Genomic DNA, 17,401 nt, shown 5'->3' with positions numbered 1-17,401 from the left:
AGTCTGAATCTTAATCAGAGGATATAACTGTAACCTAATATTCTTTAAGAAGTCGCTCAGTCCTTGTTCATGCATAACAAAACTTTGTTATAACTTGCTAAATCAGTGATAGTAAGAAATCAGAAGGTCCCAGACATTGTGCTATATGTTCCATCCGTTCATTAACCTTCGGTATGTACTGTCCTGGTCATAGATTTGCGTTAATACCAGACTACATAATCTATAAGATATAAATGATTTTAGGAAATTTTGGGGTTGATCAAGAATTTGACATTTATTTGCTAGGCAAATATCAATAAAGAAATTTCAAATCTAAAACAGATAATAGTGAAAAGTTACACAACATGATCAGCCTAAAACCAAATAGTTTAGCAATGCAGTTTACAAAAGAATTGTAAGAGTCACTGTACCTGGCAATAGAGACACACAGAGACTGTGTGGGAAGTTCTGACTACAGAATGATTTCCTAAGTGTTTCACCAAATTTCCTTAAATACCATCATAAACACTCGTAAAATTCAAAGTAATAAATGCTTTGCAACCCCTTTATTGGGACATGAGGTGACCTAAAAACCAAATACCACCTAGAGTAAAAAACCAACACCTGATAAAGATCTTCTCCAGGACAACTCTCATATCAGAAGTAGAGAATCTTTTCCTCAACCTGAGATCCTTATTTTTTGTCTGTTTTACCTGAGATGATATTTCCAATCACATTGAGACCTTTAAAATGATACCAAACATGTAAAGGTAACATTCAAGGCGTTCCTAAATTGTAATAATTACAGTATGAAATTATATAGTAGCTTAAATTTCAAGAACTTCCAAGTCACCTCTCCATGACCCAGCCATATCCCCAGGAGGGAAAGAGGGGGGATCAAGGATGGGTGAGAAGGCAGCTGAACAAATGGCTTTCTCTCCTCAGATTAAAGAGATCTCCTCTCCTCAGGTCCAGCCTCATTAAGATGCATGGCAGTTCTCAGGGTCTGACCTCATGGAGAGATCTGACATCCCTACAACCTCCACTCTTCTGGGAAGATCTTCCACTAGATTCTGGAGTGTTCCTGTGGAGATTTGTGCTCATTCAGCCACAGGAGCATTTGAAAAATCAGGTACTGATGAAGGTGAGGAGGCCTGGGGTGCAGTCAGCATTCACATTCAGTCCAATGGTGTTCAATAGGGTTGAGGTCAGTACTCTATAGCAGGTGACTAATGATCCACTCCAACCCATGTAATGCAGATCTTCATGGAGTTTTCTTTTTTGTCCATATACTGTATGTATATATATTTTTTTCTTCAGTTTGAATGTATTTATTTTTATTGTTTTACAGCACAGATCAGGTGTAAAAGTCCTGTACTGTGATGTTTTCTTTTTGTGACAAATAAAATATTAACCTTAGGACTAGAAAAAAAATTAGGTAAATTTGACTACATCTTTTTCTAAAGGAGTCATTTTTGGCAGCATGCAGTGAGAATCTCACTTTCAGAGCCACTTGTTTATCTCTCTGATTTGCTTACATGTCACATCTACAGCAGTCCTGCATCATAAGTCGGCTTGGTAGTGGTTAAGCAATCAGTGTGGCACATTAATCTAATTAGAGCCAAAGAGCACCAGTTTCCTGAAGTGGTCCATGTCCTCAATTAAACCGTATAAAAGGCGTCGAAAAGACAGCAGACATGAACAAAGTCACTGTGAAAGTCAAGAGATGAAGAACATAAAGAACATAGTGGCATTTATTGAAATAGCCAATCCAGACCACCTGCCATTCCACTGTAAATGTTCAAATATCTGTCACTTAGGGATTAAATCAGCTGGAAAATCTTTTTTTTTTTTTTTGCTTTTAGCATTTCTGATAAGCTCTTCCTTTGCCATTTAGGGAGGAAGGAAGGCCCTAGTGGAGAAAAAAAAGGTCATTTAAATTCCATCTGCATCACGCAGTTGCCCTGCTCCCATCAAAAATTTTTTGCTCCCTGCACAGATACACTATCACCATGAAAATCTCAGCCTTTGGTGCTGACAGCAGGGTGCACACTGACTTTTTTCCCAGCCAGCTAGATCTCTGTGTGATGGCCTTTTCTCACCAGCCAACTCTATTTCCCTGCTGGTCCAGAAGCTCTGGCCAACCACATCAGCCAAAACACATGGAACTGCACAGCAAAAAAAAAAAGCTCCCTCCATAATTTACTACCGATCAGGGAATTACAGCTAAGAATAAAATAATAAACATGACTTCCTCTTAATTCTTTCTGAATCCATGAGAACCAGAAAAGAACAAAACAATTATAACCCACATCAAGACCATTATTTATTTTTAAACTGAGGAAAGAGATTTGTAGTTTAAACTAAAATCTCACATGGACATCACACTGAACATAAGGTTCTGATTAGTATTTCCACCACACTCCTATTACACAAACGAGAAGTACTACAGCGTTGTTGAAGCCTTACATCAGAATTTATTTACTTTCTGTAATCCCACTATGACAAAATCACAGTACAGGAAATTACAGGTTTATATCAACACTATTGTTTCTATAGTAATGGATCATTCACAGCGATTTATTCGTCATTTTCCACTAGGAAATGTTTGATTTTGTGCAGTGAACGTCTGCAGGGTGAAAAACATTGCAGATTCTTGCTTGTGTTCCATACTCACATCACTCAATCCTTAATTTCTTCTCAATAATCACATGACCCACACATTTAATGGCCTAATTAAAAACTCTAGTGTATGAACTAATACATACACACAGACATACACTGATCAGGCATAACATTATGACCACCTGCCTTATATTGTGTTGGTCCCCCTTTTGCTGCCCAAACAGTTCTGACCCATCGAGCATTAACAGCATTAACTTCTGCAGCAGTTTGAGCTACAGGAGCTCGTCTGTTGAAGGGACCAGCCTTCGCTCCCGCCGTGCATCAGTGAGCCTCGGCCGCCCATGACCCTGTCGCCGGTTCACCATTTCTTCCTTGGACCACTTTTGAGAGATACTGACCACTGCAGACCAGGAACATCACACTATCTCTCTAAAGATAATGTGGTCAAGCAATTGAAATATCACGATTAATCACAACCACATTATCTGCTCTAAATGTACCTTAAATTACTTTTTTTAATACTCTAATCAACATGGCCATGGACAAAATATGGATACTTAATGCAAATGCATGTTTATTAATAATGAAACTCAGAGCATGTTAAAAGTATGTGTGTAAATGTTTTAAGGTAATTATGGTATTTTTGATTATGTAAATCAGGAACCCAAACTGAGCTTTTGTTTCCACACGGGCAGGTTTAAAAGCCGATTTTGAGACTTGGTGAATCAGTAAAACAAAATGTTTAGTAATTAAATAATTTTTTGGGGGGAAATTTACTCATTAAAAAAAAAATATATATATATAAAAAATCTGATCTTAAAGGACATTGTGATTAAATTGTTGCAGGTTTTAATTTCGACTTTATATAATTTTTTTTTTAGTAAAAATGATTAAACAGAAATGTGCGCTGCTTTAACCACGCCTTTATAAAAATTTGTGCAGTTAAAATATATAATCGTTATATATTAATATAAATTCGTTTTAACAGTACAAATCAAATCTTTTTTGTTGAAATTACCATGTGATACTAATTTATTAAAACTGCCCCAAGACTTCCAGCAGCAAAAAAAAATTGTAAATGGTCTACAAAGAAAAAACAACCACAATGAGGCATGAACTTGTACAACATTTACTTGCTGAAATACAGGTCACAAAAACATGGCATCTCTGTATAAATGACGGTGCACAAGTTAGTCATTTTACAGATGAAGTCCGTTTGGTTCTGTACGATACAGCAGTAGTCCGTATAGCATTAGAGACCATCTTTATCTCCATCTTCCAGAAAGATGCTGCAATTTCACTCAAAAAAAAAATTAAAAATTACAATAATTACAGCAGCATTTCCACTCTAATTACAGACAAGATGAAGAAAAAAAAGGCAAAAATTCCCAAAGAAAATATACAAGCTCCGGTATGTACACAGCAAATAAACAGGCTAGATAGAAAATGTGGGACAGATCGGACCTGACTCATCATGAGTTGAGACACGAAAGAGATTTGTAGAATCCATCGTGAATTACAATACAGCGCCGAGAGAGAGATTAATTTACCACAATCGAAATGTCAGACAGATTAAGCAAGTCACAGATCTGGTGCTCGTAATCAAGCCATGTTCTAGTCAGCGAGAACAACTCCCCCACAACATGGAGTTGGCACAGTTGCAGCTGTAATGGTAATAATTATACAAAGAATTTAAAAAAAGAAAGAAAATAAAATAAATAAAAATATGTTTGAGCACAGGTCCGGCCTGCACCAGACTGTCTGGTGTTCAGTAATAAAACAAATTTAAAAAAAAGTAAAGGAGAGCAGTTGTCAAACTGTACCAGCTCCCTCTGCTGATTGTACAGGGGCAAGTACTGAGTGAACTGGGAGAGGATTGCGGGTGGGGAACAGGAACACACCGAATAAACAGCAGAAGGGGAAGACAAAGTAAAGTTCTTGAACAGGGTGGAAGGGGCACCGGGTTCAGTTTAACCCACATGGTTAGTGAGAAAATGACACATTGAGGACGCATCCTCCAAGTGAAAAACAACACAGTGCAAGAAAACTGGATCTCGTGACTGAAGAAGTGAGAAGGCGGAGGGGACGAAGAAAGGTTTAACACAAATACTAATCTAACATGGTGCCCAGCAAGAGGGGTGTGGGTGTGGAAAGAACATAGATGAGCAGAGCAGTCTTTGTTGCTGCTGCCTCTGGGACAGACGACAACCACCTGAAGATCTAATCGCACAAATACATGACGCAACAAGACGGTTTCCAAGAACCAAGAGAAAAGGAAGGCCATTCGTCATAAATGCTACTCAACTATATATACACACACACACACACACACACAACACAGTTCATCAAAACAGGAGTCTGATTAACAAAAAAAGAAAAAGGGGATTTTTTTTTTTTTTTTGCTTTGTGAGGTACTTGCGGTCTTGAAAAAGAAAACTTAAAAAATGTAAATAAAAAATGTAAATAAGTTGAAAATTAAAAAAAAAAAAAAGGAAATAAAATAATTTACAAGCGCAATGAAAATTCATTCACAAACAAAACCTCCCGCTGACGGAACAGAACAGGATATTAGGATGGATTTCCACACGTCCTTCACAGCCAGCCAGAGGGGCTAACCAATGTCACAGATGAGCGAAGGGGTTTAAAAGATGCGTTTCCGTTTCAGGTAGGAGTCAGCGTAGTGACCCCCGAGGCCCTGAGAATGCTGGCCTACGTAACCACCCTCTGGACTGGGCTCTGGAGACGGAATCAGCCTCGAGAAGAGACGCTTCTGTCCTCCTACAGGAGTCTAAAGCAGGAAGAAGAGAGACTGAGTGCACATAAAGACATCACCTGAGGGTATTAATCATTTGTGGCTCGAGGATGGTGCAGATTCTGAAAGCTAACGTACCTTGATTCCACTTCCAGGAGCAGCAGAGAAAACACTGGAGTGAGACATGGGAGGCATTCCAACAGCCTGCTCAAGCAGCGAAAGGAAAAAAATTTAGCAATAAGGCGTCATTACTTATGCTTATGATTTACACGCTTCTTTCTCCTATAGAAACAGTGAGGTACAAGGCTGATGGTATTGGCAGCTAATCAATAAACAAGGCGTCACTCTGCAACTGGTGGAGTCCCCGCCTACATGCTTTAAGATCTAAACATCATTACAATAATGCAGTTCTTTACCTTATTGAGCTGAGTGGAGGGCACGGTGCCAGGGGCACCAAATCCAAAGTAGGAGGAGCCAGGAGGGCTAGATAGGTAAGGAAAGGAAGACGTTCTCTCATTGAGGGCCCCATGTCTCGAGTGCTGCAAAGAACGAGGAGACGTTAATCTCTAAACTACAGCATATTCTACATCATTATATCACTGCTGTGCTGGGACTAACGTTTTATTCTGTAAATTTGCTCTGTAACCACAATAGATGGAACACGAGTTCGAGGCACTGACAATTTTTCCAGTTTCTGGTGGTTTGTCATTATGAGAGCGGCCTCTAGAGGCGAATCACTGACGCCACGTGCACGTTTGTTTTTACATGTGAGACAACACACTGCATGGAGAGCGCTACTATACTTATTAGGTGGTGGCTCAGTGGTTAAGGCATTGGAAGGTCACAGGTCCAAATCCCACCACCACTGAGCTGCTACTGCTAGGGCCTTGACCTTCCACTGCACAGTTGTAAGTCGCTCTGGATAAGCGCGTCTGCCAGATTCCTTAAATGTTATTTATATTTTGTTATATTTATTAATTAATAAACTCATTCATTTCGTTTCACACATTCTCATGATCCAGTACACTTTTATTTTTGTGATGTTCAGTACTATTTAACACAGAGTGGGTGTTCGTTGATTATCGTTTAAATCGGCAAATGCGATCCAACCTAGCTATCGGTAAAAATCCATGATCGACTCGACCTCTACAGAACACCACTCGTGAAAAAACCCTTGCCAACACATCCCTGTTGTACATGCACATAATGCTCTCGTGCTACTGCGGCTGTTATAAGGCTCAGTACTCGAGAGCAATCGAATCGAATGCAACAGAGGTGAAATATTTCCAACACCAAGCCATGAAGATTAAAGTACAACGCTTTATAAAATCAGGAAGCTTTTCAAACATTTCCAGATGAGCAGGACAGCTGGTTACACACTGAAAATTTCTGCTACAGATCTATTTCAAATGGTCAGAACTCTGATCAGAAATGCCTGTCAAGACAAAGCTGATAATCTAAAACGTGCGTTTATATATAATACACAAACCAGGTCAGTCACTTCAGGTATGGATCCAGTTATTAAATATTTTTTTAAAAGAAAAACACGATAACTAATGTGGTGAAGCTTTCGATATGGAAACTGTCAGTCGTAATATGAACTACTGTTTATAGCCATTCTGACAGCTCCTCTTATCACTTGCATCTCGTAACAGAAGTCACATTTAATATATTTCTTGCAGATAAACAGGATGTTGAATTTGCATTGCAAAAGCACCACACTGTTTTCTCCTTTCAATTACAGCACACCAAGTACTGCTTCATTCGTTACTCACTCGATGATTAGCTCCGACTCTATAACATCATGAGCACGAATTTCTATCCGTACTCAACACCAAGATCTGAGATAAATGGACTATAGCCTGAGGCAGTTTTAACCACCGGAGGTCAAAAATAAGGGCAGTCACCATTTGTTAATTACCACTTTCTATTTTTACCACATTTAATTATTCAGCTTGGTCTATGGCAGACTAGCGCATTCATCTAACTCAGCAGTGCATTTATCTAACGTCCGCGCTTGATGCAGGAATCGCCGGCACAGAAGCTGGGATAAGGTTGTCCCTTTTCAACCAAACATGGGGACTATATTCGCCGTTATGCTGTGGAGCTGGCTAATGAAGCGTACAGACTAGCTCAGCAAAAACATATGAATTATATATAAATCACAGCTGTGATGTTATTCGCAGAAGCACACTTGTGCTTTGGTGCTTAGGCAGGATATTATTAAATATAAAAATCATAAAGCTGGCACTAATAATATTTGCATATAAACAAGGACTTAAAGTAATTCAGTGGTTTTGGCTAAGCGGTTTACGCAATTTTAGACTGGATCTGACTCATTAGCAACATCATAATGAGCCCATGAGGCTAGAGATAAGCACACCACATTCAAATATAAATGCATAAACTCGGAGCAAATAAACACATTTAAACTGAGACCAGATACCGACAAAAAACAAATTAATAAATACAACCAGACAGTGGGGGTCCACTTTCTTTTAGTTTGTCATCCTTTCTAATCCCCCCCCCCCCCAACATCAATCCGGACTGAATGAATGACGCAAAGCCATACCGTTGCTCCATAATCCAGATGTCCTGTGCTGTTCATAGTCTCCAGCTGCTCATAGAGGTGAGAGAGGGGGTCCTGTAGGTCACAAATTGGGTGGAAAACATTATTACAGGCATTATGTGCATGCAAGTCCACACCAGGGTGCTGTGATGCGACGAGACACGCCAATGTGGATTACTGCACAGTCTGGAACGTGGTAATCTGCTTATGTTACGACAAAATGACTGTTGAACGAACAACACTAAATATATTAACAGACTTAACGTTGTGGAACGTCGGAGACAAGCAAGATGCTGTTCTCATTTCCTTTATAGACACTTTTTTAATGTTTATTAGGATTAAATTATGGAGCGCCTGCTGTCCAAGTCGCTGTGCATGAGCTGTTTCTATAGATGGATGCAATGTATAAGAAAGAACAAATAACCCATGTTTATGGTACAGTCAGAATTACTTTCCATACTGTGTAGAAATAAGGCAAAAAAACCTCTTGACCAATCAAAGTAAAGTATTCAATTCAAGTTATGCTGACCTGGTGAACCCCTGTTAACTCGTATGAGTCTTGGCAGCGCAGGTTATAATTATAGTTGATGCTCTGGAGAGGCCGCTGGTTAGCCATTCCACCTAGCACTGGTCTCTTCCTGTACGGATGAGGCCTGGAGTTGGCTACACACACAAATGCAATATTGACATTTAAAAACGTTTAAGGGTCACAGAAGAGAGGAGAAATAAACAATGGCATAGCTTACCAGAAGATGGAAATATACTGGGTGCATTCAGAAAGGGGTTTGGGGAGACTCCAATTTCTTTGGGTGGCTCTCCTAATAAAGATGCCTTCACAGAAAATGGAAGTGATGAAAAGCCTTTGATCGAACTCCACAGTATGTAATAATCACAGTTTATATGCAAACAAAGTATTAATCTTATCAATACTACTATTAATTAATTTGGCATTTAAACAGACATTTGTTTCATTATTCTACAGATGGTAAATATTAAAGGTCGACCGATTCAATGACACAGAGTTGTCTGCTGGAACTATTGGCTAAAATCCATATCGATAGTTTTTCCGGCCTGCTGTCATTACAAGAGTGGCCTCTACAGGCGAATCACTGACATCGCGTGCTGTTTGCTTTTAAACGAGTGCTGCACAAAGTGTGCAATATAAATAATTTATTCATTATATTTCTATTATATTCATATTTATTACTTTTTACCCATTTGTGATTCTATTTTTTTATTTTTAGGTTCAGAACTATTTTACATGGAGTGTTTTTAACCCAGTGTCCATATAAAAAAAAATAATAATAAAAAAAATCAGTTGATTAATCAGTTCTCTGCAAATACAAGCAAACATAGCTATCAGTAAAATCCACTATTAGTCGACCTCCAACAAATATACTCGCTACGTTTAACATTTTATATTAGCAGAGCTACAAAAGGAAAAGACCACTGGATGCTTCTCATTTCGATTCTATTCCGAGCTCTACTTTGTGTTAGTTCCAACATATCACCCAGTCAAAAGAGTCTTAAGGAAAGGGATATGACGACATCAAAATTCTACTTGTACAATTAAGTAGTACACTTTGTTTAAATCACAGCATCTGATGCTTAAACTTCTGAAAGAAATCTCTCACCGATGTTATTGTGGACACATCTCCTCCCAGCACACTGCCGAGAAGTGGAATGCCTTGTAGTGTAGGAGACGGGTTTGTGGGAAAATTATTTGCCGTAGTTGTGGATTCTGGCTCCCTTCCTAGTGTCCGTCCCAGGGATGGCGGCTTTATGGGGCCCATAGGCTCAGTCTGCATGCCCAAGCCAGGAGCCAGGGCACCTGTGTCAGACAGAACAGACAGAATTAACACCACTGCCACAGGCAGAAGAAAACATTTTTGTAACAAACAAAAATATTATGCACGGCCCAAAATCAAAGCAAAATGGTTAATACGTTTTCCATACCGTGAGATAGATCTCCCAGCATGTTAACGCCATGTTGAAGAGGAAGCGCAGCCATAGGATTTTCACCAAGCAGTCCTGTCTGCTAAACAACAAAACAACGGCAAAAAAAAGCACATTAGCATCTACGAACAGAGACGAAGTGCAAAAAACTAAAATGACACTACAAAGTGCACCAAACACTCAACAACAAAAGAAACTTGTGTGTGGTGCATCTTGTATCAGTACTTAATAAAGTGCGCCTCTGTTTGCAAGCAATCAGCATTTTCTCTCATCACACTTGACTGCAAAATTCCAGTGCTGCTTTTTGATGCAAAACGTGATTAAGAAAACTAAACCCAGTTTTGAATCAACATAACATTCAAGTGTGTTGCAAATAAATCAGGGCATTTAGCATAAAGAATAGTTTCAGTGCTGTGACTACACCTTTGCTTTCACTTGTTCAGCCAAAAAAAATTAATGAATCCTTGAATCTGATTAATCCAGAGGTTGTGTGTTAAATCTTTAGAACAGTCCGAGTTGTAAATACAAACACGAATATAATTGCGACGTCACCTAATGAGACTCTATTAAAGAAAAATTGTTGAATAGTTGATCTGGGATTTAGAGAAGGAGTCTCAAGTAGCAGCATTTTGCAAAATTTCACATAGATCTTTGGATATTATGGAAAGAAGTCTATCGTTTCTGGTTTCCAGTTAAATAAGACAGAAATGAAAAGAAAGCGAGAGGAACAGGAAGGGGTTGGGGGATAAACTGTCTTTCTACAACATTAAATCCAACTATAAAGTGGTAAATTGTGTGATGCACCGTTCATTAATTAATTAAAACATTACAATTAGTGGCAAATTGGAGCGGTATGGGGGAAACAAAACAAACAAACAAAAACTACCGAGTGTGATTATAGAGTATAAAAATAATCCACTGAAATTATTGAGCTTCAAGCTGTTTATGTTGAAAAGTTTATATTATCCTAATAGAAGGAGGGTTCCCCCCCCCCCCCCCCCCCACATCACAAGACTTTACACTTCAATTTCACAGCCATAACTAGGATAAATGATGCTTAGAACGCCTGAGGGTAGGCTGTGTCTGAGTTTATGAAGATGGGTCTCTATCCAGGCAATTCATTACTGCATATAAAAGGTCTACCTGTTACAAATGTTGAGATCATCATATAAGGATGTCCCTGTCTCTAACTAGTAAGCCACACCACAATCTCACACAGCACCACTCACACAGGGTGGTAGACGGCTTTCTGTACTGTGCAGTACCTGTGCCCAGAGAAGGGGGTTTCCTAGAAAGGCTTGCTAGGGAGAATAGGAGAGTAAGGACTAATGAAACTATAATAAAAAGAGCAACATGGATCATAAGAGGCAACAAATTAAAATGAATGAGTTAAGAAGAATAGACAGTAGTGTCCAATATTATTGAATACCTGCTGGACTTGGTTCTGAAGCAGAAGCTGCACCAGAGCAGCAGAGAGCGTGGGGTTGGCCAGCAGAGACATCGCCGGTGCTGCACCTAGCAGACCTACACACACACACACACACACACAGACCTTTACGACAGGATCTTCATATGATGAGCATATATACATCTAAAGAACATTCATCAGGATCAGTACCTTGTTTGTGTCCCTGATTAAAAGGGGTCAGCAGCATTTTCATGGTCGCCGGGTTGCTCAAACTAGAAAGTATTTGCATGGCACTGGGTTCAGGAAGGAGACCCTTCCCTCGGTTTATAGCCTATATCGAGAAAAAAAATAAAAATTATGAGAGTCGATAAAATCGGGGAAGAAAAAAAAAAAAAAAATAGCAAGGTTGAATTATTGCACAAAAAGAGACCATACCAAAGTCTGAGCAGCTATAAGCGCTGCCAGCATGCTCCTGCCTGGAGGTCCTGGAGCACAAAAGGACACACGAATATGGCTACCTCCAACCAGCCTTCCGTCAGTTAACTGCTGCACCTCTTCAGACATCTCTGGTGTGGAGTACTCCAAAATGGCAAACCGCCGAAAACTGCCATCTTGTCCTTGAGCAAGCTGAGAAAACACAACGTGCACACAAACACGTAAACCACGAAAAAATACAAAAAAAAACAAAAAAAAAAACGCACTTTCACCTACCAGCTGAAAGAAAAAGTTGGGTTTGCTAATGAATTGTGCGATCATGCTAACTTGTGATGGGAGTGAACGAAGGCAGCACATGAATCAATGTAGACCATACAAAAAAAAAAAAAATTTATAATAATAAATAAGTGAAATTTTAAATTTTGCCAGATTTCTCTGATATTTCATCATAAGAACCTTTCATTTTTTAAAACATTTAGAGAATTTGAATTGAACTTTCTTTAACCGAGCCACAAGCACAAGCCAGTGCACACTTAGTGCCGGTCCCAAGCCCAGGAAAATGGGAAGGCTGCGTTAAAAACAACATGAAATGTGCCAAATCAAAAATGCGGATCCCAAACCTAAATCCCATACAGGGTCGCTCCAGGCCCGAGTTACCAATGACCGCTACAGGTATTGTTAACCAACAGGGTACCGGTAGAAATTGGGCTACTGTTGGCCAAAGGAGGAGAGGAGGAAGACTGCTACAAAAAGGGAAAGGAGAAGTGTAGGAGATTGGAGGTCTGGATAGGCACTTTAAATGTTGGTACTATGACTGTTAAAAGGGAGAGATAGCAGATATGATGGAGCAGAGAAACAGTAGACATGTGTGTTCAGGAGATCAAGTGGAAAGGGAGTAAGGCCACGAACATTGAAGGTGGCTTTAAACTGGTCCATCATGGTGTGGATGGAAAGAGAAATGGTGTAGGGGTGATCCTGAAGGAAGAGTTTAGTAATAGGTTTTGGATAGGGTAATTAACATGAAGCTGGAAGTTGAAGGGGTGATGATAAATGCCATCAGTGCTTCTGCGCCACAAGTGGGTTGTGAGATTGAGGAGAAGGAAGAATTCTGGAGTGAATTAGATGAAGTGGTGAATAGTGAACCTAAGAAAGAAAGAAGTGATTGGGGCAGACTTCAATGGTCATGTTGGTGAAGGGAACAGAAGTGATGAAAAGGTGATGGTAGAGAGGAAGGTGATATAAATGCATATTTTAAGAAGGAGGATCATAGGGTGATGTATTATAGTGAAGGAAGGTGCACACAGGTGGACTATGTTCTATGTAGGAGATGCAAGCTGAAGGAGATTTGAGACTAAGGTGTTGGCAGGGGACAGTGTAGCTAGACAGCATTAGATGGTGGTCTGTCGAATGGTTTTGGAAGTAAAGAAGAAGAGGAGGAGAGTGAAGACTGAAAGAAGAATAAGATGGCGGAAACTGAAGGAGTAAGACTGTAGTGTGAGATTCATGGAAGAGGTCAGACTGGGGCTCAGTGGTGGTGAAGAGGTGCTGGATGATTGGGCATCTACTGCAGAAGTGAAGAAAAGAGTGGAGGCAGGGTGAAGTGGGTGGAGAGGAGTGATAGCAGGAGTGATTTGTGAAGGAAGGGTATTTGAGTGAAAGCAAATGTTTGTAGCACTGTGGTGAGACCTGCGATGTTGTATGGTTTAGAGACAGTGGCATGGATGTGGTAAAGGAAGACATGCAGGTAGGTTTAAAAGAGGCAGCTGTAGAGAACAGTAGTATGGAGACGGATGATCTGCAATGGCGACCACTAATGGGAGCAGCCGAAACAAGCAGAATTAAACTAACTCATTATTGGTAACATTTTTGATACAAAAAAAAAAAAAAGGTTAAAGATGTCTACAGATATTAGATATACATTTATTTTATTTTAAGCCTTTTATTAGGAAATAAAAAAATATATGCCTTAATTCAAGATGTAACTGTTCCTCTCAAACTACTAACATTTTTTATGGTCAGAAATAAAGTTCAAATCACAGCAGGCATGAAGCCATACATGCTTTTCAGTGTGCGTTGTGAAAACATGAAAAGGCAGGCTGTGCTTTCCCGTTCCAGAAAGAGCCATGGGCCAGTGGGCCTGCTGACTGACAGCACTCCGCACAGTCAGCTGATCATCTCTGTACAAACTATCAGCACTCATTACCATAGAAACTGAGAACAGCCTCTGAAAAAGCAGGGTAAAGGTTACGGCCCTTCTAGCAACGAGAGAGATCATAATTACGAATAAACAGAAAAGAGAGGGAGCGTGTTAACGTCAGGATTATATAAGGGGCTGTGATCCAGAACAAAAACTGCCAGATGCCAATGTACCTTCACCTCTGAAAGGTCACCATTAGCTGGAGAAAAATCTAATTCAGGCTATGAAGGGCTCTAGAAAACGATAAAGCTGATTTCTACTTAAGGTCGCAACTCCTGAGCTCTGATGGAGGGGGATTAAGAATTACGCTGGAACACCTCATCTTCAAGTTCAGCAAGTGGCGTCTAATCAGTATAACTGCTCACAGCATAGAGCAGTACGTCTGGTGTTTAAATTAATTATATACACTTACGTGTTACATCAAACACTGATTATACAGTACACCTTTGTGTGGAAAAAAAACATGGAAGCGTCCATGGTTTTAACACCATTTTTTAACTTAAAGCATTTAGGTAAAAAGTTAATAAAAATAATGCCATTTCAAACATTCAGACTCCCTCCTTAAGAATAAAGAAAGACCTGTAAGTGTATTTGCATGGTCAATTAGCACCTATTAATAATGAGGAACCAAAATGTTAAGGGGAGGAGGGTGAAATATGACCTCATCCAACCAGTTTCAATGAAGCTCTGCTGGTCCATTTTTTTGTAATATTTTAAAATACCAATTTTTCCCCATTCTAACCTGACAGAAGATGGGCTCAGGCAGGTCAGCCATGGTGTGCAGCAGATCCTGAGCAGTCAGAAGACTGTTGGGAAGGCGGTCCACACAGAGACAGCGCGAGTGCAGCATGGGATAAGTCAACGAACCCACTTCGGTCCAGTGCACGTACAGCATTCGCGAGCCGAGCTGTTTGCCCAACAGCTCTGATTTAGCCCGGGCGGCCGAGTCCTTTTTCATGTATTCCACGAAGCCGTAGCCCTTGGAGTGGCCCGTGTGTGCACTGTGTACCAAAAAGCAGCGCTCCAAGTTGCCAAAGGGCCGCACCAGCTCCTCGAACTGCTGCTGGGTGAAGGCCCGTGGGAGGTTGGCAATACACAGCAGGGCATCTGTAGGCTGCAGCTGCACGGAGATCTCCCGTTCACGCAGCACTTGCTGGTGGAACTCCTTGATTGCGCCCTGGGCCTGCTCGCCATTCAGCAGAGTAACAAAAGCTATAAGAAAACATCAAACGTGCACAGAAGACATGAGCGTTAGGATCTACTGAGTGGAGATGGCTACAAATGCCACAGCTCCAGGTTTAAGCAAATATGCTAGGTTTATAAAGGGACTGTGAATAACAAATGACTTGCCTGTTCCTTTGTATTTGTCCACAAAGCAGTACTTCAGATCATAATTTCTTAATAACTCGTGCACCTCCTAGGGACAAAAAAAGCAAAAGCAAAAAGTGATTATAAAGTTGATGCAGAGCATGAACTAGTGTGTACAGGTGCAGCACATCTGGTTTAAAAGGATCGGCATGATCTCATGTGGTCTTTAGGTAGGACCGAATGTCAAATGCCGGCACAAATCAAAGAAAAATAAATAAATCAAGAGACTGAGAAGACCAATACTGTTCCCTTCTTTGGATTCACCACTGAAACGACAGCTAACAGTATGAAGCATATATCAAAATAAGGGGGAATCTAATTTGCTTATGTTAATATATAAAGAGACAATTTAAAAACAATTTCATTTAACTCTATTTTATTTACAAAATCATTTGATTCAACTCAAAGTATTAGCCCAAACAGTGACAGAGCCAGACTTTGATAGTGTGGGTTTATTGTGATTAAGGCTATAAAAATGTATTTAAAAAATGCTTGTTAATTATATTTTAAGCCAGATGTTAAGGCTTTGTGTAAAAAAAAAAAGTTGGGGGGGGGGGGGGGGAAACTGCTTCAGTCGAGCACTTTCCTTTAACTGGACCTGAAACTTGTTGTTAAAGCGCTTTTGGCCCTTTGTCAACCCAGGAGTGCGCGTGCCCCTAGGCGCGTTCACGAACAAGCCTGCGTGCACGTACAGCCAATCAGGACTCTATATATTTAAATTAGATTATATATTGAACGTGAATATTAACATTTCTGAAAGTCTCAAAAAGACTTCCCCCTTTTTTAAAGCCTCATTGAGTTGTGATTTTGCACCATCTAGGAGTCTCTGTGAAATATTTAACACACCCTAGACAGATTTTGTAATTGAGAAAGCAGCCATATGGATTCAAATACCGGTTTATTCAGCACTCGGGAGCGCGCACGCACACAGATTTGTGAAAGACGAGAACGCGCACCAGAATAGTAACGAGGCGTTAGCTAGTTTGGCTTTAAATATTCTTTCGTTTGTGTGGGAAATTAGAGTTCCGGTGGTCAAAGAATCGTTTGTCAAGCTGTTATGAAACTTTAAATAAAATTTTAGTCGTATTCAGAGGCTTTATTTTTTGCTGCCTAGCTGATGTCGCTAACTCGCTGTAGAATAGTACAGGGGGGTCGTTATTAAACCAGTTTTATTGGAGGTTACTTGCCTGATTGCTGATATCAGCGGGGAGGTTTTTAATGATGATTTTGCGGCGGTTGTAAAACTCTCTCCGAGTTCTCTCCAGCCGACTGGCCACCTCCTCGGGACTCAGGACTGTCAGCTCGTCCTCAGCCCTGCGTTGATACTCGCTCCCGGGTGGAGGCGACCCTCCGTCGTACTGCTCAGTTTCGGACTTCTTTTCGGCAACCCAGTTTTCGGCCTCGGCTTGACCATGGCGCTCAAAAAGCGCACGGTTGGAAACGCTAGAAACGGCGCAGCGCTGCTCTTCCTCTCCTCCTCTGCTAACGGACACGGCGGCCGCCATCGCTCCGTGTGTGTGTGGAAGTCTGGCTTAGAGTTGCTGCGCTCGCTCTCGGCAGTTTAAACAATACACGCGTGCGACAAACTCGGCTGCTGATTGGCTGCCCAGGGAACTGGTTCCACTACAGCGTCCGAGGCGGGGCTAAGCGGGTCACGTGATTATTTGAAATCAGCAACGAGTAGGTCTGTAAGGATTCTGTGGTACTTCCGCTAAGCCAGTAACCTAACCGGAAGCCCAGTTAATTTCATACATAGATCAATAAAGAGTATTAATATCAAAACAAAATCTTATCACCAGTGTAAAGTATTTACTATACTGAATTATTTTAAGTATTTTTTTAAATTTATCAATTATTTATACTTTGTACTATTTTTTATATTATTTATATATTTGTACTTTGATGTTCAACACTGAAAAATAAAATACTTATTTAAAATTTATTATAAAATTATAGAGAAATAAATATATTGATCTAATGAATATAGTTAAATGTAACTAGTATTTCCTAATCAGATAATTTCCCCCTAATATTAAACATTTATTTCTACAAAAAAGCAAAACTGTATTAAAAAAAAAAAAAAAAATCTTAAAATGAGTAATGTCCAGAAAT

The 17,401-nt window shown here is 40.0% G+C and overlaps 1 protein-coding gene across 4 annotated transcripts; it reads right to left on the bottom strand.

Annotated features, from left to right (window-relative positions):
• Positions 1-3,717: 3,717 nt before the first annotated feature.
• raver1 (ribonucleoprotein, PTB-binding 1) lies at positions 3,718-16,923 on the bottom strand. 4 transcript variants are annotated; one of them, XM_083524426.1, is made up of 15 exons: positions 16,477-16,916; positions 15,272-15,338; positions 14,664-15,133; positions 11,725-11,916; positions 11,500-11,620; positions 11,311-11,405; positions 11,111-11,182; positions 9,882-9,960; positions 9,560-9,756; positions 8,672-8,756; positions 8,455-8,588; positions 7,929-8,000; positions 5,773-5,895; positions 5,495-5,560; positions 3,718-5,392 (listed from the first exon to the last, which is right to left on the bottom strand). In XM_083524426.1, the coding sequence occupies exons 1-15, from the start codon at positions 16,792-16,794 to the stop codon at positions 5,246-5,248; spliced, it is 2,238 nt and encodes a 745-aa protein (XP_083380552.1). In that variant the 5' UTR covers positions 16,795-16,916; the 3' UTR covers positions 3,718-5,245. The 4 variants fall into 4 exon arrangements, with proteins under 4 accessions (XP_083380552.1, XP_083380553.1, XP_083380554.1 ...); XM_083524427.1 differs by having other exon boundaries at positions 11,147-11,182; positions 16,477-16,915; XM_083524428.1 differs by lacking the exon at positions 11,111-11,182 and having other exon boundaries at positions 9,882-9,963; positions 16,477-16,923.
• Positions 16,924-17,401: the final 478 nt, after the last annotated feature.

Source organism: Silurus aristotelis (genome assembly GCF_946808225.1).
Source record: "Silurus aristotelis genome assembly, chromosome: 21".
In the NCBI taxonomy this organism is placed as follows: domain Eukaryota; kingdom Metazoa; phylum Chordata; class Actinopteri; order Siluriformes; family Siluridae; genus Silurus; species Silurus aristotelis.
The sequence above is the reverse complement of the archived record's forward strand: the minus strand, read 5'-3'. Positions and strand labels throughout refer to the sequence as shown.

Bases quoted from the DNA above. Each gene is read 5' to 3' on its own strand.
- raver1 (XM_083524426.1), bottom strand. From the start codon at position 16,794: ATGGCGGCCGCCGTGTCCGTTAGCAGAGGAGGAGAGGAAGAGCAGCGC. The intron at 15,134-15,271 runs GCAAGTCATTTG...GTTTTCTTATAG, and splicing joins GGACAAATACAAAGGAACAG to CTTTTGTTACTCTGCTGAAT. The intron at 8,589-8,671 runs GTAAGCTATGCC...TTGTGTGTGTAG, and splicing joins CAGTATATTTCCATCTTCTG to CCAACTCCAGGCCTCATCCG.